Raw genomic sequence first — 26,156 nt, forward strand, 5'->3', positions numbered from 1 at the left:
CAAGCAGTGTGTTATCCTTTAATTAAGAGCTGGGTCAGTGGGGCCACCGGTCTCCCCCAGGTCCCTGCAGCAAGTGCCCCTCCCCACTCGCTGCCTCTGAGGCAGGGTGGCCCTGAGGCAGCCAGTCCTGACAAGGGGTCAGTTTGTAGTGGCCTAGGAAAGGCATTCATCTCTCGGACCTAGGAACGTGGCAGCAGCAAAAGGCTGGAGGCAGCTAAACTGAGGTCAGGGATGATGGAGGAGGAAAGGACAGGAAGTGGGGCTCTCCTCCTTCCCCTCGGAATTCCGGTGGGACAAAGACCAGTGTTCAGGAACAGTACAGTTTCTCCAGAGCTGGAGGCCCTTCCAGCCACTCTCTGGAAGCCCTGAGTCCCTGACTCCCCACAGACCGACGTCACACAGAAAAGAGCCCACAGGGTCACTGGGCTCGGGGAGCAGGCTGGGCACCACCCCATCAGCCTCACAGCCCCAGGCCTGCGAGGTAGGTCCAGCAGGGCCCAGGCCAGAGGCCCCAGGAGCCCGGGGGCCACCTTCCACTAACTCTGCTCGTCAGGTACTACAGGCATCTAAGAAGGCAGCTTCTCCCTCACGGTTCCAGGGCTGCCCGGGCAGGGCTGAGGCAATGGCAGGCCAGGGCTGGCCAGTTCCCTACAGGTCCGTGACCTTGTTCTCCACAGCGGCTGCGATCTGCTGGAGCCGGTAGCCCAGCTGCATCTTCTGAGCCGTGCCGTCCTCCTCCAGGGCAGTGATGATCTGCAACAGACACCGGCCGGTCAGCAGGGCCTACCAGCCACCGCATGCACCCACAGCCCCCAGCAGGCCTCCTCAGGTACTGCGGCACAACTGGGGGCCTCAGCGAGCCGTCTCACTTCCTCGGGGCCTTGCTGGGGTTTTACCTCCACCAGTAAAAATCGTTTTGAGTGGAGCCCAGCCACACCCACCATGCTAGCCTTTCCCCCAACGAAACCCCTAGAAGCCCTGTTCCAGTCCCCTGGCTCCCCCTGCCCCCACCGGGCAGCAAGCATTTCCTGTGTTCCCATTCCAGGTGCTGGCATGGAGCAGGGACCCCACAATGATGGGACACGTGTGATCCTGCCCTCACAAGGCTCACTGATGGCAGGACAGACAGATTCTGACCCAACACCAACAACCACATAAGCACAAATGAGGGCTGCCACAGGGGGAACGGTGGAGCCCAGGAGGGGCTGGCCTGTGCCGTTTATACGAGGGTACATGAGGTACCACACACCCCCGCCTCCCCCATGCAGGAGCTCACACTGCCTGAGCAAGCCTGGGGTGCCTGGAATTCACGTTAAATGACTATCCCCCAGGCCGGCCACCAGGCAGGCTCCTCATCGCTGAACAGCAACAGCCACATCGTTGGTGCCACACAAACATCCGAGAGAATGATTCTGGCAGACACTTAGCAGGCTGACTCGTAGGTGCTGTGATCTTGGGGCCCAGTCCAAGTTCCCCAGACGGCCCCCTTGCTGGCTCTGCCGTCCCCTCACCCACTCCTGGCAGGACCTTCTTCTCTGGCCGTGCACAGCACGCTGCCACTGTGGGGACTCGGGTAGGGATGGGGACCAGGACAAGGTGGGGGCAGAGGCAGCAGCTGTGTCCTTCCCAGACCATCCCCCACACCATCTCCAGACCCTGGCAGATCCCCCGGCATCCCAGCTGCTGCCGAGGAGCCCCAGAGGAGAGGGCAAGGATGGGGAGAGCAGGGGAGATACCAGGACCCTGCCCTGACCCTGCTCTGTGCTTGGGGAAGACCACTAGTCACAGCCCTTCCCTCCCTCCATCAGGGCCCAGGGTTCTGCCCACCTGGTCATAGTACTTGTTGATATACTTGTAGAGTTCATGCAGGGCCACTCGTGCCCCAAGGTCCCCAGAGTAGTTCTAAGGAGAAGAGGTAAGAGAGATGAGTATTGTCACCAACCACAGGACCCCTGGGAAATGGGGAGGAGGTGGCAGAAAGGACAGGCCCTGCAGCAGGAAGCCCTGCCTACAGACCAGGGATCCCAGGTCTGCAGCGTGAGCAGGGCCCTACTTCTCTCCCCTCAAGGCGGCAGCTGGGACCCCAGATGGTTGCAGAGCCCAGTGGGACAGCGGCCGCTTAGGGGCTGTGACCCAGCTAGGTCTGCTCTGATCTCCATCACATCTTCCGGGAGGTTGCACGGGGCCCCTCCATGGGGGGCTCCATCTCTGAGCCCGCACCTCCTCATCAGGACAACAGGGCTAATAGTGCCCAAACTGCGGAGCTCCTATGGGGGTCAGGCGAGAGGACAATCAAAGCACCACCACCAAATCGTAGCTGCTATTGTTGCGTGTTCTGTGTCCTTGTGGTCCTCCATCGCTTAGTGTTCAGGAACACTAAGTTCCCTGGAGTCTATGTTTGGAGACTGTTTTAAAAGTAGGTGGGGGCACGTCTACACCGATGGAAGCAATGCTGTATGAAGACACGGGCAGACTGACCTGGGCTGTCCTGGGGCTGAATCCCAGCCACCTCACTGCTCTGGATACATCGTCCCCAGACCCAAACATGGGCTGCAGGCACCCAAGCAGCTGGCCGAGTCAGGTCAGGTGGCAGCTGCCGGGACAAGCGCCTGCTGCTCTGTAGCGAGATGTTGGGAGCCCTGGTCTTTCACAGTGGCCATTGGAACATTCTGCATTATGGGGATGGTATGTGTCCTGCCCCCAACCAGCTCGCAGGATCGCTGAGGCCCCAAGGGCTTCCTTGCAAAACAGCAGGATCCTCATGGCAGGAGGCCTGTGCCCAGCCCAAGAAGCAGAGGGAGGGCCATACCCGAGACAGCTCAGCCAGGATGGAGTTCATCTCTTGGTCACTGGCGGGGACGGTCTGCCTGATGTCTGCGTAGTACCTGCCAGAGACCACGGCCAGCTGCTGGGTAAACAAACCATTCCTCCCCCCACAGGGCCCATCCCACGGCTGCAGCCATAAACATCCATCAATCGGTCCACTCATCCCCCTTCCAGACCCTTTCCTCGCCCTCATACCTTTCCACCATCCGTTTGTAACGGGGAATATCTCGAGCATATAGAAGTTTGTTGATGGGGGAGTCCTAGGCGTCAGCAGGAGAGAAAGAGGAGAGTCCCCTTAGAGTGACCAACTGTCCCAATTTTCCCAGCACCGTTTCCGTTCTAAATATCCCAGGAACCCCTCAGTCCAAGGCAACTGGGATGGTTGGTGCCCCTGGCCCATTTCCCTCTGCAAGGACCTCCTCTGCCCACTCCCCTCCACCGGTACCCAATCTCCACTCTGTCACCTCGAGCTTCTCCCCCAATTATTCCAAGGCCATTACTCAGCTCCACATGCCTCCACCTGGATCCAGCAGGGAACCGGCATGCAGGGTGGGAGGGCACCGTGCCATATGGAGCCCTAATGCCGCTTTTCCATGTGCTGCTCGTTCCCCACGTAATCATTTCAAAAATCAGGAAACTGTGGCACCTGGGGGGCTCAGTCGGTAAAGTGTCTGACTTCGGCTCGGCCATGATCTCATGGCTCATGAATTCGAGCCCCACATCGGGCTCTGTGCTGACAGTGTGGAGCCTGCTTGGGATTCTCTCTCCCCTCTCTCTCTGCCCCTCCCCTGCTTGCACGTGCACTCTCTCTCTCTCGCCAAAGAAATAAACTTAACAAATAAATAAAATACAAAAATCAGGAAACTGACCCAGAAAATATAGTAACTTGTCCCACACCACCTCACTCTGAGTGGCCGAGCTGGCACCTGAAGCAGGTCTCTCAGGTCAGAGCCCACATTGTAACACACCCAGACACATCTTCCACCACTGCAGTGGGTTCCAACCCCAGCTCTGAGCTCTGGACGGCACCTGCTGCCTCACCCTACGGCTGCCGGGAGGGTGAGGTAAGATGGCGCCACCCCTGTGCGGCAGCGATGCATCCCTGGGCCTGAGTCATGAGTCAGCATGCATGCCTTCTCACCAACGCTCTGCGGGGGGGGACCCTAGGCATTCCTGGTTTGGACTCTTCCTGAGCTACCCAGCAAGCATTTGCAGTTTTGCTGGCAAGGGGAGGCAAGGTGAAGGTTGGGCAAAACCCCAGCCACCACATAGCATCCACCCGAGGTAGCCCTCCCCGGTCCTCGCGGTGGGGTTCGTTGTAGGCACAGTGACGAGAACACACAGAATAGAAACTGCTCTCAAAAGACAGCACTACAGAGTAGAAGTTTGCATTCTGTTTCTTGACAGAAGTCTAATGATCGATCCCTCAAGAGGTAACAGCTCCCTGCACAGGCCTGCAGAGCCCCAGGCCCTGCCTGCTGGGTGCCTGAGCCACTGCAGCAGGGACCCCTTATCTGTCATGGGACTCCCTTGGCTCTCACTACTGTGACAACACCCCGCCACCACCACAGCCCTGGCCACTCCTCTCTGCTTCCCAGCGCCCCTCGCCAGCACCTCGCCCATGCCTGGCGCTCACTGCCTGGACTCTCCCGTCTACACTGCACCGACAGGCAGATACCTCCTCTGCCCCTGCGTGTAGGGAACGAGGAAAAGGCAGGGTGACTTCTGATCCCTGGGCCTCTGGCTATGGTGAGCCCAGACTTGGAGGAGGTGAGCCCGAGGTGATGGTGGGGCCGCTAGGTTGGTTTCCAGGTAGACATGTGGATCCTACAATCACAGGACAGCTCCAGGCTGCCCGGTGGATTTGGTCCCTGAGGGGTCATCACTGCCACCTCCCGGGGAGCTCAGGGACAAAGCCCAGCCTGGGGCTGGAGTCAGAGGCCTCCCCTAGCCCTCCTCCCCGACATTCTCAGCCAAGCCTGGAATCGGCGCACACACAACACTGTCCACACCTGGCCCATACTACCCTGCCCCATTCGTGCCCTCCGTGTCCACCCTGACCCACTCACCCGGCCCAGCTTGTGGTCGGCCAGGGTGCAGGCATCCATGAACGTCTGAGCAATGACCAAGAGCACTGCATCCATGTTATCAGATGTCTGCACGTCGAACACAAACTGCGGGTTTTTTATTATATTGATCCAGAACCTTAGCGGCAGGCTGTGGGTAGGGCAGGCAGGGCCAATGAGCGTGCTGGGGAGGTGGGAGAGAAGACCCCACACACACCTGGCCCGCCTTGCCCCAGCCCCACCCCCACCCCCACCTGTTGGTCTTCCAGATATGGACGGTGTCCTGGTCGGAGATGCCATGCTGCTGGGCCTGCTCATCCAGCAGGTCGAAGAAGTACTTGATAGCAAGCGGCACGGGGCGGCTGGTGCTGAGAATCACCTGGAATAGGTCGTCCACAAACTTCTGCAGTGTGCCCTGTTGGGGAGGGGAAGCACAGAGGACGTACGGTCAGCAAGGGGACAGGGGACCTCGGCCCCAGCCCGGCCTCAGACACCTCACGGCACTATGCCCGTGCGAGCCCCACACCACACCCAGACCCCATAAGTAGCCGTCCCCTCCCCCACAGCCCAGACCTACGGCCTGTCCCATCCCTGACCCCAGCCTCCAATCCCTCCTGCCCCACCTTCATGGACAACAGGCGGGTCAGGTAGATCTCAGGGATGGCCTTGGCTCGCTCGCGCTCCCCGCCCCGAAGGCTGCCCCTCCGAGGCCTGGGAGGCTCCGGCTCCTCACTTGGCTTCACTAGGTGCCAGGGCCGGATGCCCCCCTCGTCCACATCCTCCAGCATTGGGGTCCCTGTGCCAAGACCCCACAGCTCGTCATCCCTCATCAGGTACCACGTCCCCTGGGACCCCAGCGTCCTGCCAACTTCCAGGAGTGGAAGCACAGGTTGAGAGCTTCTCTAAGTGGAAGGGAGGTAGACACAAGCCTACCCTCAGGTCCAGAAGATCTGCCCCAGTACTGGGGACTGGGCAAAGCAGGGGCAGAGGACAGCGATTGGGTAGGGGCTGGAAGTGGGGGGCATACTCACTCTCTCCAGGGACATAATCCTGGTTTTCCCGGAGAACGTGCTTGGTGAGGCAGGGGACCAGGGCCACAGTTGCTCCATCTGGGACCTGCTAATCACAGCTGGTGACCCCTCCACCAGCCCCACCCCGCCTACCCCGCCTCCCGCTCTTACCCCTCCCACCTTGTAATGCTGCAGGGTGTTCAGGCGCCTCCACAGGCCCTGGACCTCAGAAGTCACGTCCTCGTCAGAAAGAATGAGATGCCCAGCCACCCCAGACCGCCACTCTGCAAGAGCAAGTTGGGACTTGGTCCAGGGCTTCCAGAACACCCTTCCTGCGGTGGAGCCTACCTCCTCCTCCACAGGGACACAGGCCCCACCGTCAGGGGGCAGCCTTATCCAACCCCTCCAAAGACTAGGATCAGGGACCCCTCACCATGTGAGAGGTCGTTCCAGCCTCTGCCCTGTGCCCACTGAGCGATATGGTCCAGGGCCAGCCCAGCCCACACCCTGGCTCAGGTCCCCAGGCTACCCTTCCCCTCCACCCTCACCAACATCCAGGGTACGGGGGTCTGGCCGCTGGGCGAGAGGTACTCCTTTATAAAGCTGGTCCAACATCTTCTCTTTGGCCTGGGAGATGGTATCGCAGTCCAGGACCTTCACAGGCACACCCTGGGCCTCTCCTGCGCCGGGCCCCACAGCCAACAGTGCATTCAAGGTCTACCGAGGTATATGCGGGAGCAATCAGGGCTCATGCCACACATGGGATGACCAACACACAAGGTCAAGGACAACCCATGAGGAAGCCACTGGCTCTGACCTCTCGGCACCAACAACTCCCTAATTCTTATCTCTTTAGCCGTGCACCCCCACTAGGGACAGTGGCTTCCTCCACTCTGACTCCACCTCCAGCACAGTGCACTAGTAAATGTCTACGGGGTGAATGGCAGAAAAAAACAAGTGAACACAAGTCCCTCTGAACTCAGGACCCCAGGTTCCTGGCTCAACTGGTCAGGCTGAGGCACCTGAGAGAAGCTTCATAAGAAGTAAGGATTCCTACCGGCCTGAGAGGGGGCAGGTTTGGTGGAGCCTGAATGAGATTTTCCCAAAGGTACCCCGTGTGGGCCACCAAGAAAGGTACCCCGCGTGGGCCACCAAGGAAGGTATCCCGCGTGGATCACCAGGAAAGGTGCCCTGCGTGGGCCACCGAAGAAGGCACTCCACTAAGGGGATAGCAACCCGGAGGAAGAGATGGACAAGACTGACAGAGCTGGCTCCTGGCTTGGTGGGCACATCACTTCACTGGCAGGACACTGAGATGATGGTCCTGCAAACGCTCAGGCCCTGGCCCAGTCCAAGGGCTTGTGGACTGCTCCCCAAACCCTTGCTGTGACCCTGTCTCACTCTGACCCCATCTCAAGCCTGAGGTCCTATCCTCAAGGCCTTCTGCCTTGAGGTCTAGCCCTCAAGCCTCTATGCTGCTAAGCTAATCTAAAGGCTTCTCTCCAGCAGCCAGCCATTCACAATGATCACACATGCTTACCCTCCTCATCCTCACCAGGGACAGACACCACTGAGCGTATGCACGTTCACATTCTCTTTCCCTCCCTCCCCCATCCCTCCCTGACTCGGTCTCCCTATCCCTCTCCCTTCCTCCCTCCCTCACCAGGGGACGGTACTCCACGTCCTCTCTGAGAAGGCGGTTGTCATTCAGGGTGTATTTGGCTTTGCCAGTCACGCTATCCACTGGCCCCTTGTCCACTTGATGTTTAATTCCACGGAAGAGCATGTACAGCGGCTCCCCTACTGAGTCCTGGGGAAGTGACAGCCAGTGAGGGCCTCAGGGCAGGTGACAGGCATGAAACAGAGCTGTATGGGACATGGCCCATGCTGGGGGAGGGGACAGACTGCAGAGGGCCTGAGGTGAATGAGACATGCTGGGCAGGAGTGTCTGGACTGAACGGGGCTGGTTTAGAGCTGTGTGGTTTAGAGTCCCGCCTCGCCCCGGAGGGGAGCCCAAGCCCTGTCCACGTCTGCCTCTCTCACCCTCACGAAGGTGTACAGGCAGATGGACATCCAGTTGGTGAGCAACTTCTCCACCACGGTCTCTGTCCTAGGATGACAGGAAAGGGGAGGGGCAGGGTCAGAGGTAGGGCCTCTGGGCTCCCTGTTCTGTGAACCCCTAAACCCCAGAGGGTCTGACGCAGCCCTTGGCTCCAGCCCTCATAACCACAAGGCCCCCGTGGCTTCTGACAGCCACACAGACCTGCGCAGCATCAGCTTGGGGTTCTTGGCCACGTACTGGGCCACCAGGTCACTGAGCAGGGTTCGGAGGATGTCGGTGAAGTACTCGAGCTTCCCGTGCAGCGCCACCGTGAGCAGAGATGCCACGTAGGCGCGGTCCCGAGCTGAGAAGGTGCGCTGGCTCTCCAGGGTGTGGATGAACTGGCGCCAGGGAGGCGGGATGAGGAAGAAGGGGCCCATTCAGAAAAGAAGGGACAAAGAAGGGGCGGGGCTGGGGCAGGAGGGGTGGGGCCAGGAGGGGACAGATGTGGGGAGGCCTGGGGTGGGGCCACGCGTGGCACCTTGGTGAGGAAGAGCTTGCTGTTGAGCAGGTTGGAGAGCTGCCCCAGCCCTTGTTCCACGGTGGGTCGCCTGCTCTCCGGTACACCCAGGTCCCGGTGCAAGGGCGACTCCTGGTGCCCAGGGAAGAAGACCCTCTCAGCATACACCTTATAGTCGAGGAAGGGGATGCCACTGCCCAGAAGGTCACTGGTGAGATCGGTCATCTCAGTCATGAGGTCTGTTGGGCAGAAGAGGCCAGGTTTGGGCGTGGATCCCACCCGACGGGAGCAGACTTTCACAGGGCCCTGAAACATGTTCCGGGCCTACTCTCTGCAGCCTCACCCGTGAACTCCTTCTTGCAGCGGTCCCGCACGCTGCTCTCCAGATTCTCCAGCTGGATCTGGACCTTCTTATAGTCCCTCAGGGCCTGCTTGCTCTTCCTCCTGCTCAGCACCAAGGTCAGGAAGGGGAAGGCCAGACAAGGCCAGAGCCCTTGCTGGTGCCTATGGCCCGGGCCTGTCTACCCCAGCCTCACCCTGGCTTAGGCCGGCACAGTCTGACCCAGCCATGCCCAGCCAAGCCAAGGCCTAGCCCAGAATAATTTAGCCTGTCGCATCCTGGGCAAGTCACACCCCATATCCAGTCTAGCCCAGGAGTTTAGCCCAAGGATCAACAAACTACAAGCAGGCCAAATCTGGCCCACGACCTATTTCTGTAAATAAAGATTTGTTGGCACACGGCCACAGTCATGTGTTTGCATATGGTCCATGGCGGCTTCTGCTCTGCAACAGTGGAGTTGAGCCCCTGCAACTGAGGCCACCCGGCCACAAAGCCTAAAATAGGTACTCTGGCCCTTTACAGGAAAATTTTGTTGACCCCTGGCCTAGTCTGCCCTTCCCATCCAGCCGCACCCCCCTACCTGCCCCAGCCCAGCCACATCCGGCTGCACCTACCTGTATATGAGGACAATGATGATGACGCCCAGAGCCAGAAGAGAGGTGCCCACCCCCAAGCCCACCTGGGCTGCCATGGGAAAAGCCACGGGGCTCTCGCCATCGTACTGCACGTGGCCCAGGGAGAAGCGCAGGTTCCCCATCTGCACCTATGTGGGGAGCCACCTGTGAGCAAGGTTTCAGCACAGGCCTGATGCCCAGCCCAACCCAGTCCCCACCCACTGACCGTGAACTCAGGCAAGGCATCGGGCGCCTCCCGGAGGGCGTGGTGCTGGGGCAGAGGCTGCTCCAGGGGGGGCTCGCAGTACAGGTGGTGACGGGTCAGTGTCTTCACCACGCAGGGGCCGTCCCCTATCATGGCCACCACCTCCTCCTTGGACATTGCAAGGTCCAGATTCTCCCCCTGGAACACGAGGGGTCACTCAGATCCCATCCCCTCAAGTGTGGGAAGGATGGTCCTGACACCCACCCCCGGGAGCAGGGCTGATGCCGGGTCAGCACCTCTTCCCCTGTATTGGAGGGGACAGTCCATGGCTATCCTCTGAGCTGCCCCCCGACCCTTCTCTACCCTTCCCATCCTTCTTCCTCACATCTTCACTTTTCCAGAGCTCAAAATCTGGACAATATAAAGTTGCCCCCGAATCCTGCCCAGTCACCTAACAAAGCCAGAGCCACTACTGTGTCTGCTGGCCCACCAGGCGGACGATGCCGGCTTGTCTACCTGTGGCCTTTTAGAATGCCCACCTACCGCACGTGTCAGAACCCATGCCAAGTGTTTGTTCACGTTGAGTCAGGCTGCCAAATGGGCATCAGCCCAGGCGCCTACTGTGTACCACGCCACCCAGCTACTGCGTGTGCCAAACCATTTACATATTGTCATTCAGGCTCCTGCCGTAGAGTGTGTGGGGCCCCAGGCTCCGGCCAGATGCGTCAGGCGAGGCAGCCCATCACCAGCCCCTCAGCCCTCACGTGTGAAGGGTGAGGAGCCAGGTCTGTCCGCTGGCCCTTCCTCTGCCTTCATGCCCCCTCTGCCACACACAGCCACAATGACCAGCAAAGTGAAGGGTCGTGAGCCCCCTGCCCCTGTGTGTGAGCGGGAACAGTACCTCCACAGAGAGCACGCTCCCAGGCTTGTGCCGGAATGGTGCGGTGGGGTCCTCGGGGTTGAGGGGCTGCAGAGTGGGGTCGGCCTCATAGGAGAAGGGTGTGGGGTTCAGTGTCGCGAAGTCAAAGACCAGGTTGTCAAGGATGAATTCCACCCGGACCCAGGGGTCCTCAGGCAGGCCTGGGAGGGCAGGCGTGTGGCACGTGATGAGCTGAGAGGAGTTCACGTGGCACGGCTCCTCAAACTGGGCCACAGAGAGGAAAGACAGGGGAGGAGAGTTGAGGGCCATCCTCAGGAAGGGGGCGCAGCAAAGACAGGGCAATAGCCTCTTTGGTATCCGCCACCCACGGCTGTGCACGGGGTGGAGTGTGGAGTGATGAGGACGATGGCTACTCTAGTGCAAGCAGGGGACGCCCATGGGTGTCCTACATGATGGCCACCACAGGAAGCTCCAGGGGAGCACGCTGTTTCTGGGATCACGCGGCGTCTCCGCCCAAGCCCCTGGCCGGGCTGCGGTGCTCTCGGGGCCACAGTCACTCGGATTCTTGGTGTCTGTACCACATCCAAATTCTGGCCACGGACCCATATCTTCCGTCCTCCACTGCAACACAGACCGTGAACCACCCATGGCTTATGAGAACCGGGGCCAGCCCGGCCCAAAGTCCCTCGGCCCTCTCCCCAGCAGCAGCACGGGAGTCACGGCCTCCACAGAAAGCCCCGCAACCTCCCCACATACTAGAGCTGCAAAGACCTCCCTGCCGCATGCCATGAGGCCATGCCCTTGGCCCAGCACCTGAGGAAGCTCTTGGTGGGGCTGGCAGAGGTGACGTTGGGGTCTGACGTGTACTCAAACTGGCTGTGTTGAAGCCTCCGCTCAGCGGCCCCAAACCACACAGCCACAGGGAGCGTGGCAGGCGTGGGGTGGGGGCTGGTCTCACACTGCAGCTGCTCCGCCTGCTGCTCCAGCAGCCTGGGGAAGGGAGGGATGAGCGGAAGGCAGGCCAGGAAGGGGACAGGGATGATTTCCAGGACATGGGACCCCCTCCGGCCCCAGCTCACTTCCCTTCAGAGCTGACTGCAAGCTCCACACGTGACCCTGGAGGCCACAGTCCCCCGACAGCCCCAGCTGAGGGAGGGTCTGGCCGCTTTCCGATGGAGCAGACCTGGCCCTCTCCCCCTTTCTGCTCTCCCAGCATCCCACCCCTCTGTCTTCTCCCTACAGCACACGGATTTTTTGCAGAATGAGGAAGCAGCCCTCACAGGTGGCAAGGCTGGTCTCCAACTACTACTCGGATGTCCTCCAGCCGCCCAGTCAGGAGCTTGGAGCCGTGCAGGGTAAGGCGGGTACCCCCCGCTCTGGGGCCTCGGGTTGGGAAGACCGAATGCACCTTCGGGTCCTGTGGGAAGGGGGATAGGGAAACATAGGCAGACATGAGGCCACAAACAGAGAAGCAGGGGGAGCCTGAGGAAGACAAGAAGGCCCCGGGTGAGAAGCCCCAGGAAGGCGAAACCAGACGGGCCGGCGGGGGAGCCACTTTACCTGGTAGGCAAAGTCGTGCTCTGAGACACCGTGTCCTCTTCCCGGCACCTCCACCGTCACAGCGCCAGCCACCTCCTCCCCGCTGGCCTCAGTGATACACACGAAGCTGTGGGCACAAGGCAGGCTGGGGTGCCGGGCCACACCGAGGGCCCCTCAAACTGAGCTGGCTGCCCCACTAAATGAGGTGTTCTCCCTGCTCCCAAGATTGACAGAGATCCTCTTGCTTTGGGGGGAATTCCTTATGGCACACCAGGGGGCTTTGGCATCTGAGAGTTAATACGCATGGTTTCAATCATTCAAGTCCAACCCTAGGGCCCCCTGCCGAGAGGAATTCACCTCTCTGCGCGGCACAAATTTACAAGGAGCCCTCTGAGGCTGGCTATAGGGACGAGCACCAAACTGATGAGTGGCCTAACTAGCTGCCATCACCACGCACACCACACCACTTGCAAAGCGGTGGAAACTTGATTTCCTCGTGAAAAAAAAAAAAAGTCCCTGGAAGCTTCTAATCAGGTCTGGGGATAGATGGAAAGGGAAAGTGAGCAATCTAAGAAAATGTTGGTTCTCAGCCAGAAAACAGAGAAGCTTGGGACAAATTAATGTCCCCATGGTGAAGCTGGCAGTGGCTCGACTCCGTGACATTGTAACAGTCACCGCCAACACTTTGGAAAACAGAACAAGTGATATGTAAAGTACCCAGGAGAGACCTCGGCCAGAGAATATTTTAATCTCTTTATAAATCACTTCATAAGTTACTCTAGTCTCATGGTTCTAGAATCATTAACAGTCCAGACAGTCACCGCAAGTTCTTGGTCATAACACACAGGGGAATACCACACGCTCTAGCAAAGTCTGGTTTAAAATACAGATCACGGAGCCCCAGCACAGGCCTACAGAATCCAGATCTCTGAGGGTAGGCTTGAAGGACCCATTCTACGGTGGCTTTGGACAGGCTCTCCAGGTCACCCTGATATCAGCCGGGTCTGGGATTTGCTGATTGTGGATATCTCCTGGGAAATGTCCTGGGTGGGCACCGTTGGACCCTGCTACTGCCAGCCAGGCTACCATGACCCAGAACCTTTATCAGCTACAGTCCCTGGGAAGGCAACGGGGGTCCCAGGGACTAGGCAAGGAGTCTGGCACTCAGCAGACGGGCCACAAGTCTGTGCCCGGAAAAGCCCTCCAGGGGCAGTGCTTGGGGAAGAAAGGACAGCTCGTGGAAACCCAGCCCCTGAGCACAACCATCTGGGATCTGAGAACCTTGCTGCCACAACTACAGCCATGCTCACTCAGAACACCAAGTGAGAACATGTAGATGGGTCCACCTGTTGGTTCTAGGCAATGATTGGGCCCAGGCCCAGCAATGATCCCCAGCAGTCCTGGCAAGGAACATGCAAGTCCGTGCACAAAGCCGAGGTGGGTGCTCCAGGGCCTCAAATGGCAACCTTAGCTCTGAGACATTGTGACCAGAAACAAGCGAAGGGGGAGAGGAAAAGGCAGAGGAGTAGTAGATGGGCAGCCATGAGCAGGAAAGCCAACCGGGGAGCCCATGAAGGGTGCCGAACTCCTGTCAGTCCAGCCAACTCACCTACTGGAGACCTCGTACTCCTGAGCATCCACAGCACAGGGTACTCCAGCCACCCTGACTGTGTCCTGTACGTCCTGCACATGTTGGCCCAGGTTGGAGCCCCTGATGGTAACACGAGTGCCTCCGTCTACAGGCCCGGTCAGCGGCTCCACCTGTTCCAAGACACGGACTGCTCACCTCCGCCACCAGTCAACCCTCGGCAGCCTGGAAAGGCAGTCCCAGACTCCCACCTTCGGGACCCCTGGACCCACAGCACCCCACTCTCCCTCTAAAGGCAGCGGTGAAGAAGGGACATGCCAGCATTTCAACACACCGAGTAGATGAGGGGCGCGGGGCACTGCGTGGCCACAGCTTCAGTCTCGCCACAAGCCTCCTGGGCCACACAACGTGGATGCTCTCCCTTGCACCACACACAGCCATATTGGGGCATGGCAGTTTGGCAGTGGCTACAGTCCCCGTGTCCCACGGAGCAGTCATACAGCACCACTGGTTGGGGGGGGGGAGGGGGGGCGGGAGGGGGGCAGAGACAAATGTGAGAGGCAGGCCTGGAGGAGCCCCGTGGCCCCAGAGGCCCCAGCTAGCTCACCATGCAACCCATCAGCACTGTCCACACGCAGACGGCCAGCCCGACGCAGAAACAGCCCCACACGGAGCTCTGGCTGCAGAGCCTCATAGCTGAGCTGGAGAAATGGGAGCGGGGTCAGAGTCTGGGCCTGGGGGAGGCATCAGGCCTGGGGGGCGGTGGTGGTCAGAGAAAGGACCAAATGACTAGTTGTGGGAGCACGAGGTCAGAGGTCAGAACTGGGGGACAGGGACCCCATGAGGCCACAGGGTCAGAGGTCAGAGCCGGGGTACTCAGACTCCCTCGAGGTCACAGGGTTATGTGTGGGGCTGGGACGATGAATGTGGTGTGGCCAGCTGAGGTGGGTAGCCAGCCCGTGGCCGGCACACCCTTGCCCACCCAGGCACTCGTGACCCACACCTGGTTCTGCCGGCACGTAACGTGGCATTGAGTCTCTGGAGGTGGCTCGCACTCGACCCGGGCCTCAACTACCACTTCACGGCCCTCCAGCTCCATCACACACTCATGGTCTCCTGGGCTGTCCTGGGGGCAGAGGACACAGCTGCTGAGGCAGCTTCAGGAGCTGGCCCCAGTGAGTCCCGCAGGGCCGCTAACAGAGCCCCAGGGTCAGGGCCGAGACGTGGGGCCAGGCGCTCTTCCTGCTCTCCAGGGCTCAGGCATAGTTGTCAACAGCCAAGGAGGCCGCCAACGTGCCTGCAACCGGACACGCTCACCTGGAAGAGGCGCAGGTTCCTGCCCAGCAGCCGGACTTCTCGCTCCACGTGGACTGGCATCAGCGTGGAGCCCTGAACACTCTCGACACAAGGGCAGGAGCTTGCCCCCCAGTTCACCTCCTCCTGGAGACACCAAGAGCAAGGCAGTCTATGGAGCCCACCCCATCACCTCGGTTGTTTCCCTGCGCACAACTCAGGGCCCAGGCCGGCGTGGAGCTGCAGACCCCACCCTGCCCCTCGACCCCTCCTGAGTCTGCCCCGCATCCCCTCCCCTGGAGGCCTCCTTCCTGGGCTGGGCCTCACCAGCTCCCAGAGCCCGGGGGTGTCGTATTGGTAGTCCAGGCTGGACAGGAGGATGAGGGGGGCGGGAGGGCCCTCGTGCTCGGCCGAGTCTCCATCACCTGAGAGGAGGGTGGAAGTGGAGAAGGCGGGTGTGTCACCCCCCGTCCACTCGTCCGCCTCAGGCAGCTCTCCGCCTTCTCTCATGAGCCAGTCCAGAGCGGGCTTCGTGGAGCCAGCGGCCCCTGGGAAAGTGGTGGCGGGAGCAGTGCCAGGGGGCTGGTCCAAGAGTGCCACGGAGGGGTCGGCCTCGGGGCCGGGGTCTGCAGGGGCAGGGGGCAGTGCCGCTGCATCTGAGGGCGATGGGTGGGAGGCCAAGAGGTCCTCGGGTGTGGCCGTGGGTCCGAAGTCAGTGGGGGCGGGGACAGCGGTTCCACGTCTGTTGGGGGGGTCGGGAGGGGGAGGTTCCTCATGGAGAGGTGACTCTGTGGAGGCTGAGGCAGGTATGGGGCCAGGACCCGCCCCCGGCCCCCAGGGGCTGAGCAGGGAAGGGCGATCCCCAGGTGGGACATCCAAGGCTGTGGAGGGGGCACCAGGCTCCACGGGAAGGGTGTCAGGAGCAGGGGTGACTGGGGTCTGGGGGGCTTCAGGTGGGAAGGGGGTGGGTACATCTCTTGCGGGAGGGGCTGGGGAGAGAAGCGGGCTCTGAAGGGGGAAGCAGAGAAAGACAGGAGGGGCCGCTCAGCAGGCAGGCGCGGGAGCAGGTGGCAGGCAGGCAAAGGGTGTGTTAAGAGGAAAGGAGACCAAGGAAAAGAGAAACAAAAACAGCCCGTTAATTCTCCAAAGGAGGGAGGGGAGGGCAGGCTCCAGGGGCATCTGTGTTGAGGCGGGACCTGAGGCCCAGACCTCCCCTGCCGCTCAGCTACAAAGGTCCTCTCCCCGAAACAGGCGGGACACCAGCAGCTGTTCTCCAGTGAGTCCGTCACACACAGCAGCTCGGGTGCTCACAACAGAGCCTCACATGGGCAGGCAGGCACACAGACCCCGGGCCATCAGAGAAACCCTCACAAAGGGAACCCCAAACCCCTGTGGGGCCCAGCTGGGGGTCCCGCTCACCTGCTGACTAACCACCATGGGCCCAGCGTCACATGAGGCCTTGTGCGTGCACAGCTGCTGCCAGACACACCAGTTACACCCCCAGCGGCTGCTCACGCAGGCCTGGCACCTGCACAGAGCACAGCCATGGGGCAGAGGTCGCCACGGGGCAGCCCGGGCGCTGGGGGTGTCGGGGAGGAACTCACTGTGCAGACGGGCGGAGCTCAGAGACTGCTGCACAGTCATAGATGGAGAGTGAAGCTTTGGCAATCACCACAGCGCCAAACCTGAGCTCCACGCTCACTGACACGTGGTCTGCAGGGTGGGAGAGAGGGCCCAGGCTGAGGAGTGGGGTTAGCACCCGGGATCTGGGGAACATAGCCCATAGGACACAAAATGGGCACTTTAGGGGACTGAGGACTAGCCAGGGGGCCCAGAGAAAAGTGCTATTTCAGGGATCCCCACTCGGCTTCACACTTCACCCCAACCACACCCCCTGGAGCAAGATGGGAGGAGGGTGGGGCTCCCAGGCCCCAGGGCTGGCCCCTTCTCTCACCCACCGGCTCCTCTTGGCAGTGCTGGGGCCTCGCTAGGGTCCGGAGAAGGGCACATCACACCAGAACTGGTCAGCAGGGCAGGAGTCTGGTGATCCCCAAACTGGCAGGAATATGTCTCCCCTGGCCACAGGGGTGGCAGGTCAGGCACTGACAGGAAAACCTGGACAGAGAGGCCAGGACATGCTGCTGGAGCCACCGGGCAGCAGACCAGGGCTTGTGTTTCCAGAGCACCCAATGTGAGTGGGCACAGTGGCCACCAGCCCTCAAGCCTTCACAAATGCCCTCTAGCCTGGATTAGAAGCAGACAGAGAAAGCAAGGCCCCAAGACAAGCAACTTGTATAGGGCCACGTGGTATTTAGAGCATCTGACATTAAAATGCGAGGTCCTGACCCATCACCAGAGTCCTCCCCACGAGGGATGTGCCTGCCCCGCTCATTCACCTCCCTCCGCTCCTCTCGGCTGATGTTGGCAGGACTCATAGCTGCCACTTGCAGACAGCCCAGCTCAGGCTGGAAGCTCCACAGCCACCGCTCTGGGCCCTGTCCCCGTGAGCACTCGGAATGGCGATTGCACCTGCAGGAGAATGACCAGGATGTACCTTCACGGAGCAGGGACACCTCCAATACTGGGGACCTGGGCGGGGTCCTCTGGTGGGCCATGACACTAGGCTACGTCTGCCCTGGCAAGGCACTGATGCCCAGGATGGAGAATGGAGGTAGGGGATTGGGGCATCCAGGGGTCGTGGGCTGCAAGTCAAGGGCCAAGGACCAGGAATACTGGACAGGGCCATTATGCAGGACCAGGGAGGGCAGGAGGTGGGGGTTGGGGTTGGGGAATGGGTCAGGAGTCGGTGGAGCACTGACCTGCCAAGGAGCACACACCACCCACAGTATGGGTCCTTGTGAGCGAGACAAGAGGCACAGTCCAGGTGCTGAGCACAAGAAGCCACAGGAACCTTGAGAAGCTGTGACAGCAATCCAAACACCAGTGACTCCTCCACATATGGGTGCCTGGCCCTGCCCAAGGCCCCTCCCAGCAGCCAGATCCCAGCTCTCGCCTGGCACTCACTGTGCTCTGGGTCATGACATACAGGTGCTCGAAGGCCCCATCAAAGGTGAGGTCTCTGCTCACCGCAGACCCCTGCTGGATGTTCTGTGTGGAGTATGGGTGGCCATCACTCCCTGGGCCCAAGTAGACCTGAGATCAGAGACCATAAGTTCTGGGACCCAAGTCCACGGCCATAGGCCCGAGGCCCTCTCTTCTTCCCACAATGAAGCAATCTACAAGCAGAATTTTCTGCTAGTACAAGTCATCCCACCCAGCCCTTGGGCAGGGGGTGGGGGAGATCACAGGTAAATACCATCCAGCCCTGGGAAGAGAAGCTTAAGTCATCTCTCCCAGCCTTAGGGCCAGGGGTGTGTCCCAGGGGTCACAGGCATAGCTCCTCCCAGGCTGGGTCACCAGCAACCTATTCCCTCTAGACCCTGGGGCAGGGCCCGGTACTTCCTGTGGACCCACCCTGTGTAGGTGCCCTTGACTGTCACCCAGGAAAGCAATGGTGTGTCCATCCTCCATGGTGACTGCCACAGCTGTTAGCTGAATCCCTGGCCACTCCAGAACGGGTGTGGCTTCCAGGGGGACACGGCTGGCCATGGGGCTGGGCGTGTGGTCTGAGCCACAGGGATAAGCATCCAAGGTATCCTATAGGCAGCAAGAAGCACCAGTAAGGCCCTCCCTGGACATCCCCATCCCCTGGCCCAGCCAGCTTTTGCTGAATGACTCTCTTCTCTGGACGGCCTTATTCCGTCACCCCTCCCTTAAGGAGCCCCTGGACAGCCTCATCCCCACCCCTAGTGTCTCTGCCAGCCCTCCCTGATGTTGCCCACAGCTGCATCCTTAGTGGGGCCTCAGCTGCTTATCTCCAGCAGCCCCTTACCCCGCTCTTGATCCCCACCTATCTGGGGCTCCACCTTCCTACACCCTTGGCCTTCCCCCAGGGTATGCACTCAGCCTTCCCCTGGACCACTTGCCCAAGGCCTCTCAAAGCTTGCGTCTTCATGTCCAGGTCCACTCCCCTGGGTCCCTGCCACCTCTCCCTCACTCGGTCCCCCTAGCTGTGGTTTCTCCCCTGTGTTATCTATCCAGAGACTAGAGCCAAACAAGCCTCAACCTCACCTGCCTCTCTTGCTCAATAATGTAAAACAACAGGGCCCATCTTCTCACATTCTAGGTCCCTGCCCCATACCCTAGGACCCCAAACACCTTCAGTCCACCTACACGAATACCACCTCTGCAGCAAGCAGTCCAAGCCCCGCTCTGAATGGCCCTCCGCCCCCTGAGTGCCACGATTTTCGTAAGGCATCTCCATCACCCAGACACAAAGGAAGCACATAACATCCATTGACCTGATCAGCCCCCACACCACCAGCTTCCCTTTGGACTCCTCGGGCAGCTGCCTGGCCGTGAATGCCAGACAGGGACGAGCTGGGACTCACCACAGGCAACTGTGCACAGTCAGAATTGACGTCATACTCGATGTAGGCCACCTCCACCCCATCCGTGGCGCGGCCCTCCCTAGTGTAGCAGGCATCTCGCGTGCGGTTAGCAAGGCGGTCCACCTCGTCCAGGGGGAAGGCGCAGAGGGCAGAGGCTCCAGATGCTCCAGCAGCTGCTGACGGAGGCCGGCCCACAGCGGGGGGAGCGGCCGAGGAGAAGGCAGCAAAGAGTACCTCCCCCTGGGTCACCTCCAGGGATGTGGCCACAGCTGCAGCCTGGATCAGCCCATAGCGGCTACCCTGGCAGGCCAGAGGCAGCTCCACATAGGAATAGTAGTGCTGGTCCCGGAGGCACACTCGGGACACATAGGCACGAAAGGCTCTAGACTGAGCCTGCAGGTCCCGCCGCAGGAACAGGAAGTAGGCACTGGCCCCACGTGCAAAGGCGCTCACAAAGTGGTGGCTATACTCGGAGAGGCGGCCCACGGCCAACTTGGCCGTCTCCTCATAGGAGAAGGCAGTTTGAGGGTCCAGTGGCCACAAGGTCCGGGTTGTGATGGGAGGGATGCCACCCCCCACGCCCCTGCTGGTGTATCCCCGCCCCACAAATAGGAGAGGCTCCCCAGTCAAGCCCTGGGCCACCAGTCCCACCGTGCTGACTGCAGGGTCATTAGCGGCCACGTACTGGGTGTCCCCAGGCCGCTCAGGCCGCAGCAGTAGTCGTTCAAGTTGGCCCAGGTGCCGCAGCTCACAGACCCCCTGGTGCACGCTCCCGCACACCACTAGGGCCCCTGGGCTCACCAGGAGCAGCTGGTTCAGGTTGTTGGTAGGCTGGGCCTGAGGGCACTCATCAGGCATCACAGGTGGCAGGCAGTCCCTGCTATCTAGCACGGGGCCAGTGGGCACCGTCGCCTCCAGCTGCAGCTCAGGGCTCAGCTGGAACAGGAAGTTGGTGGCCCCCAGGTAGAGGGTACCTGAGGTGGGATCCCGTGCCAGATGCTGCAGATGCGTGCCATTGGGAGTGAAAGCAGCTGGTGGAGGGGGCTGGAGCATGAGGACCCACCCAGCCCAGAGCGCCTGGAGAAGAGCTGGGCCGAGGGCAGGCATGGTCACCTGGCAAGGAGAGAGATGGAGTGCTGAGGGGCTACTGTGGGAGGTAAGCCCGTGACATTGCCAAGATGCCCCTCCTAACCGGGGGAGTGACCAGAGGAGGCCTAGGCTTAGACAGCACTGTGGTCCAGATGACCCCAGGATTGCACACTAGCAAGGGGTCAGGAGATCTTTCCTGGAAACTTCAACACTGTCCATTTCCTGCAAGCACTATTCTCTCAGGAGACCTCCATCCTACCCCACCCCCGCTTCTCCCTGCACTGGCCTGTGTCACCACAGGGTCCAAGGGTAAGGGGCTAGAGGGGTAGAAATGTGAGAAACATCCCATCCCCAGGGACCAGGGCCTGGAGAGGCAGGAGAGCAGGTGATGGGAAGGAGGGTCCCAGAACCCCGAGGAGGCAGAGGACCCCTCTGCACAGATGTCAGCTGCCTGCAGGGGGGAAAGAGGGAGGGCAAGGTCCCATGAGCCATCTGCACATTAGAGCAGAGCAAGAATTGGATGAAGGGCTTTTCAGGCCAGGAATCCAGAAGGAATCCACAGAACCAATGAAGAGATGAGGGAGACTGAGGCTGCCAGGACTGGGACCTAAATGACTGGATGCCACCTTGGAGAGCCCTAAGAAGCAGGAGTCACACTTCTCCCAGGTGCCTAGGTGTGAGGTCAGGCTCACCTGGCAGGGCCGGCTGGATCAGGAGACAACAGCATGACCTGTGTGGGAGTCACCTAGCCAGGGAGATAGCAGAGCATGAAGCTGGGGGCTGGGCTGCAGGCATGTGGGAGCCCGGGCTCCCCTTCCCGCTGCCCAGCCTGCCAATGGAACTGGGCCCAGCCTGGCCTTCGGCCACCAAACACATTCCACAGGGGACGCCTCCTCAGAGCCCACACAGGGAGGGGGAGGGCAGCGGAACCAGGCACCCTCAGGGCCTGGGAAAGGGCAACTAGGAAGGAGCCCCATGGCAGGCGGGGCCCAGCCAGGCCCCCAGCACGGCCCTGTCCTCTGCAGCCCCTTCTCCCTTCGTAGCTACTGTCTCTTTCTCACCCTCTGCCCAAACGCTGTCCTCTTAGGGCACCCCGCTATACACCCTCCACACAAGCCAGGAGCTGTCTAGCCCAAACTGCCACTGGCACAGACACGGACACAGGCTTGCACACACCAAGAAGCAGACATGCCACCGGCCCTGCAGGTGCACACCCATACACAAGCACACGGGCACTTGCACACGTGCAGATACATGCAGATATGGCGTGTCCACGTCGCACAGACACACATAGGAACACAACCCACGTACCACACACTTAAACACTCGCACAAAGACACAGCCTCCTTACACGCAGGAACACACACGTACAAATAGGCATTCCGCGCAAGGGCATGTCACACCCCTCAGCAAAGACATATACACCACCACCCACATTCAGATACCCACGCATACAGATTCGTGCACACTTCCCTGCTTGAGCCCTAAGTCCTACAGGGCTGTGGAAGCCAGGGCATCTCTTGCTATTATTTCTCCTCCTGCAGGTCAGAGCAGAGCCAGGGCCCAGGGTTGGAGGAGGGTTGTCCCAGAGGAAGTCACCATGTCTATCCCCAGGACCTCCTCAGACCCTGGGTGCCTGTTCTCCTCACAGATCCCTCCTTGTGGGCCCCAGCTAAGGCCTGCTGAAGCAGAAAACCATGGTAACACCATCTTCCCCAGCCCCGGGTGGTCCCCAGCCAGGAGCACCAGGTTGGGGAAGTGCTGCTCCCAGGCCAGGCCAGGAGATATTTCCCCTACTCGCCTCTGCCCAGGCCACATTGCCCAGCCCCTCCCACCACCCAGAGCCCAGTCTGCCTGAGGGAGAGCTTCCCTCAGCTAGGGTCGGCTCCTCCCCGCCAAGGCCCCACCAAGGTGCTGCTGAGACTGTCCCAGAGTGAGCGGACTGGGCATAAGTTTCAGAGGAGGGTCCGGCCTCCTGGTGGGAGCAGGGGAGCCATGGCCACAGCCCAGCTGGGCACTGCTCCCGAAATAGCTTGGGGGTTTCCATTTTTAGTGTGAGGAGAACAGGGCAGCTCTATGGGAGCAGGAACAAGGCCGCCTCTGTTTGCTACCCGAGGGGGTGGGGGAAAGGGGATAGCAGGGAGAGTCGTGAACTCAGGACTATGGCAAGGCCAGGCTTCCCAGGAGCCCCCCACCTTGTTTCCAAGGGGTCGGGGAAGAAAGTTTCTTCCTCTGGGAAGACAGGGTCTGTCTGAGGATGGGCAGAGGCTACCTCCTGCACTCCCTCCAGTAGCCTCCTGCCCAGGGATGTGCCTGGGGCAAAGGGTCCATAGTTAGACCAAGAGTCACTCTGTCATTGGCTTACAAACATTTGCTCAGAGCCTACTGCATGCCAAAGCTTTCCAACCCTCAAAGGGCAGCAACCAAGACACACCCCAAATGTAAAGTCACAACTGGGTCAAGTGGCCCACAGGAGGATGGGAAGGATCAGAAGAGCTCCTGGCCAGGCCACATAGGAGGCTGAAGGCTGACCCACTCTGGGAAAAGTGATGGACTCTTTCAATCACTGAAGCAGGACCCTCACCCTTCCCCACATACCACAGGTGGGGGAGGAGGGAAAGAGGGGTAGTGACATCTCGAGGCACTCAAATTCACCTAACCCCTGCCACTGGCCAGAGCAGCCCCCAGCCCCTAAAGGCCACCCCTCCTACCTCACAGGATCTTCAAGCAGAATCAGAACACATCTCTCCCCTGTCTTTGGGGCAGCCCAAGGCCTGAAGAATAAAGGTCAAACCCCTCCAGTCCACGCCCTCTTCCATCCAATCTATGCCAGGGCTCCCCCACACATGCTGTTAGCTCCTGCTGGCCTAACTGTGGGCTGTTTCACACTCCTCCCTGCTTGGAATGCCCACTCCCTTTCTATCTAGTTAACTCTGACTCCAAACCATCTCCCAGGAGAGCCTTCCATGTCCCCCCAGGCTCCTGAGGAGTCCACCCTGTGTGGAGGATGGAATGGGCATACTCCAGCTATCACTCTAGTGTGTACTGCAGCTCTGGCTTGGGCTGAGCCTCAGATTTCCCATTTGCAGAATGGGAAGCAAGACTGCTCTGACCATTAAACATGAAATGTGTGTGCCTGGCATTAGTGGCACAAACCAAAGACACTTTTCTCTCTGTTCCACTCTCCCAACTCTAGACTTAAAGCTCCTTGCAGGCAGGAGCCCCAGCAACTAAGACAGATATTAGCACAAAGCAGGTGTTCCTCACATGTTGAAAGAACCCCCATTTCACAGCCAAGGAAATCCACTCAGAAGGGGAGATACGGGGCCCACACCCTGTTCCAGCCACTTGGCCTCTCAAAGGACAAGGTGTCAGGCCCACTTTATTAATAACCAAGCCAGAGCAGACTGAAAAGGCTGGTTTGGAGCCAGGCCTCGTGTCCTCAACTTACAGGATCACGAGATCTCAGGCCCCATTCGAACTCACAGGCAAAGCCTAACTCTGCTTGTACCCAGGTCCCAGGCCTGCCTTGAGGTCTCTTCTGGGCTCATCTTTCTCTAGACCTCTTCAGCAGAGCCCTCAGCTGCCTAACTTCTATCTGCAAAGAGAAAGCAGCTCTGGGGCCCTCCTGGGGCTGTCCTCACCAACCAAAGGGGCTAACAAACTCTGCCCCTCCACACCTGAAGGGGTGGTACCCCAGCCCTCATTTAAGGGGATCAATGGGAAACTGGACTTTCCCTCCCCTTCTCCTGCTTAGCTCCCAGGGTCCCCCGGGGGAGAAGAGATTCACCGGCAGCACTGTAATGCACATTGCTCGCCCTGTTGTCTGTGTTTCGAGGTGGGGTGGAGGGGCCCACCATGCAACACCCGCGCGGACTCAGGAGCGCTCATCAATCACCCACTGCCTGGGTCGTGTAGGGAGGTGGGGGGTCTCCCTCTGGGGATGCCTGGCACAAGGCTCACAGTCCGCCTTTGTCAGTTGCGCTGAGCACAGCCTGGAAGGGCTGTTACTACAGAGGGCAAGCCTAGACCTCCCCATCGGCTCTTCTTCGACCTTCCTCCCTCCTCCCTCGGCCGCGGGGCAAGGACCCCACCAGTGGTCCTGGGAGGGCGGGGAAGAGGCCGGCCGTCCCGGCTGTGGCAGCGGCGGCGGCGAGGAGGGGGCGCGGAGGAGCAGCTCCACCTCCTCTGTCTCCCAATCGCGTTACAGGCGGAGCCGCCAGAGTTTTCCTCAGTGCGGAGAAGTGTGGTCCCAACTCTCAGGACCGAAGCTGCCCACCACTCACCCGGGCTGCCCCTGCCTGGCGGCATCGGGCCCCGGGCCCCTCCCCCGCCCCGGGGCCTCACCGCCACCCCCGGGCCCCCGCCCCGGGCCCCGGACTCACCACCCGGCCGGGCCCCGCGGGAGGAGCGCGCCGAGGCGGGCGCCGGCCGCTGCGGGCTCGGGATCTGCGCGCGGCGGCCTCGCTGCCCCCCCCCCCCGCCCCCCGGAGGTGGCTCCGGCGGCGCCGCAGCTGTTACCCGGAGACCGAGGGGCGGAAAAGCGCGCCCGCTGCCCGCCCCTCCCGCCGCGGCGCTGCCACCGCCGGGAACAAAGGAGACAAAGCCGCGTCGGCCGGGCCGGGCTTCGCTCCTTCCCCCCGCGCCCGCCGGGCCGCCCTCCCCCCGCCCGCCGCCCAGGCCAGGCCGGAAGCAGCCGGGAGAGCCGGGCGCGCGGCCCCGAGCCGCCCGGGACCCCGCATTCCAGCCCTGCGGGCTCCGCACTTGCCGAGGGCGGGGGACTCGACCCCTCCCTGTGGGGGCGCTGGCTGCTGGGCGGCGGTAGCCACGGCAACGCGGGTCGCGGCCAGGAGAGCGGAGGGCGAGGAGCAGAGCCCAGAGCTCTGGCTGCCCGACCCCACCCCATCCCGCCCCTGCCGGGCCATACCTGCGCGCTGCGCAGGAACCGGAATCAAGAGTCCTCCCGGGATGGGCGGGGCCGGGGGGGGGGGGCGCGTTTGGCGCCCACAGGTGTTGCAGGTACAGCGTCCGGCCTCTTCCTGCCCACCGGCGACGGGTGGGACCTGCACCCCACACCAGCCCCGCCAGCTCGCCAGCCACCACCCCTGCTCCGCAGCGTCCCGAACTCTCTCCTTCCTTTCCTGTGGTCGTCCTCCAACTTTCTTTACCTGAACTCCTCGGCGCCTGGTTTCTCACCCCCGTACCAGGTCCTGCCCACCGCCCCTACTCCCAGGACTCCCTAACAGCCACCCTCTCCTTCCGGCCCCCACCTCTGGCTGCGCCAGAGGAGCATAGGCTTTGGGGTTGGGCCTGGGTTTGTGCCACCACTAAGCCAAGTAACCTGAGCCCCCCATACCCCTGAACACCCCCGTCCCCCCACGCCTGTTTGCTCACCGGCAAGTGGAGGTGATACCACACCTACCAGGCTGTTACAGGAGGGCACAGCGGCTGCAAAGTACACAAGCAAGGGTGCATTTCCTTCTTTTCCTCCTGGGCCTCTACCTGGACCCACCCTATGCTGAGAAGCCTTGGGCAAGTCTGGACTCCCTCACTGGCAAATACCTGGGCCTTTCTAGGGAGAAACCGCTGGGCAGGGGCCCAGTTGTGCCCTCTGCTGGGCCCTTCACGCACACCCTGGCCTGCCTACTGCAAACTCAGAGGAGACAGGACACAGCCCATGCTGTTAGGACTTTG

At 60.9% G+C, this 26,156-nt stretch overlaps 1 protein-coding gene across 5 annotated transcripts; it reads right to left on the bottom strand.

The window, feature by feature from the left end:
• Positions 1-4: 4 nt before the first annotated feature.
• PLXNB1 (plexin B1) lies at positions 5-25,977 on the bottom strand. Of its 5 annotated transcripts, none has more exons than XM_060630953.3 (38): positions 25,885-25,977; positions 21,155-21,207; positions 19,374-20,486; positions 18,397-18,579; positions 17,947-18,075; positions 17,742-17,842; positions 17,319-17,451; positions 16,881-17,037; positions 16,527-16,635; positions 16,342-16,450; positions 15,250-15,930; positions 14,947-15,069; positions 14,633-14,755; positions 14,237-14,330; positions 13,964-14,136; positions 13,651-13,802; positions 12,063-12,168; positions 11,783-11,919; positions 11,316-11,492; positions 10,952-11,123; positions 10,524-10,766; positions 9,644-9,820; positions 9,418-9,566; positions 8,807-8,907; positions 8,485-8,702; positions 8,166-8,344; positions 7,946-8,012; positions 7,566-7,712; positions 6,451-6,619; positions 6,083-6,186; positions 5,924-6,008; positions 5,516-5,688; positions 5,147-5,307; positions 4,896-5,043; positions 3,022-3,086; positions 2,810-2,885; positions 1,828-1,902; positions 5-753 (listed from the first exon to the last, which is right to left on the bottom strand). In XM_060630953.3, exons 3-38 carry the CDS (start codon positions 20,478-20,480, stop codon positions 649-651), a joined length of 6,408 nt encoding a protein of 2,135 aa, XP_060486936.3. In that variant the 5' UTR covers positions 20,481-20,486; positions 21,155-21,207; positions 25,885-25,977; the 3' UTR covers positions 5-648. The 5 variants fall into 5 exon arrangements, with proteins under 5 accessions (XP_060486936.3, XP_060486932.3, XP_060486940.3 ...); XM_060630949.3 differs by lacking the exon at positions 25,885-25,977 and adding an exon at positions 24,848-25,378; XM_060630957.3 differs by lacking the exons at positions 21,155-21,207; positions 25,885-25,977 and adding an exon at positions 25,857-25,872.
• Between the last annotated feature and the right edge of the window lie 179 nt (positions 25,978-26,156).

This window comes from Panthera onca, chromosome A2, assembly GCF_046562875.1.
Source record: "Panthera onca isolate mPanOnc1 chromosome A2, mPanOnc1 haplotype 2, whole genome shotgun sequence".
NCBI classification, from domain to species: Eukaryota; Metazoa; Chordata; class Mammalia; order Carnivora; family Felidae; genus Panthera; species Panthera onca.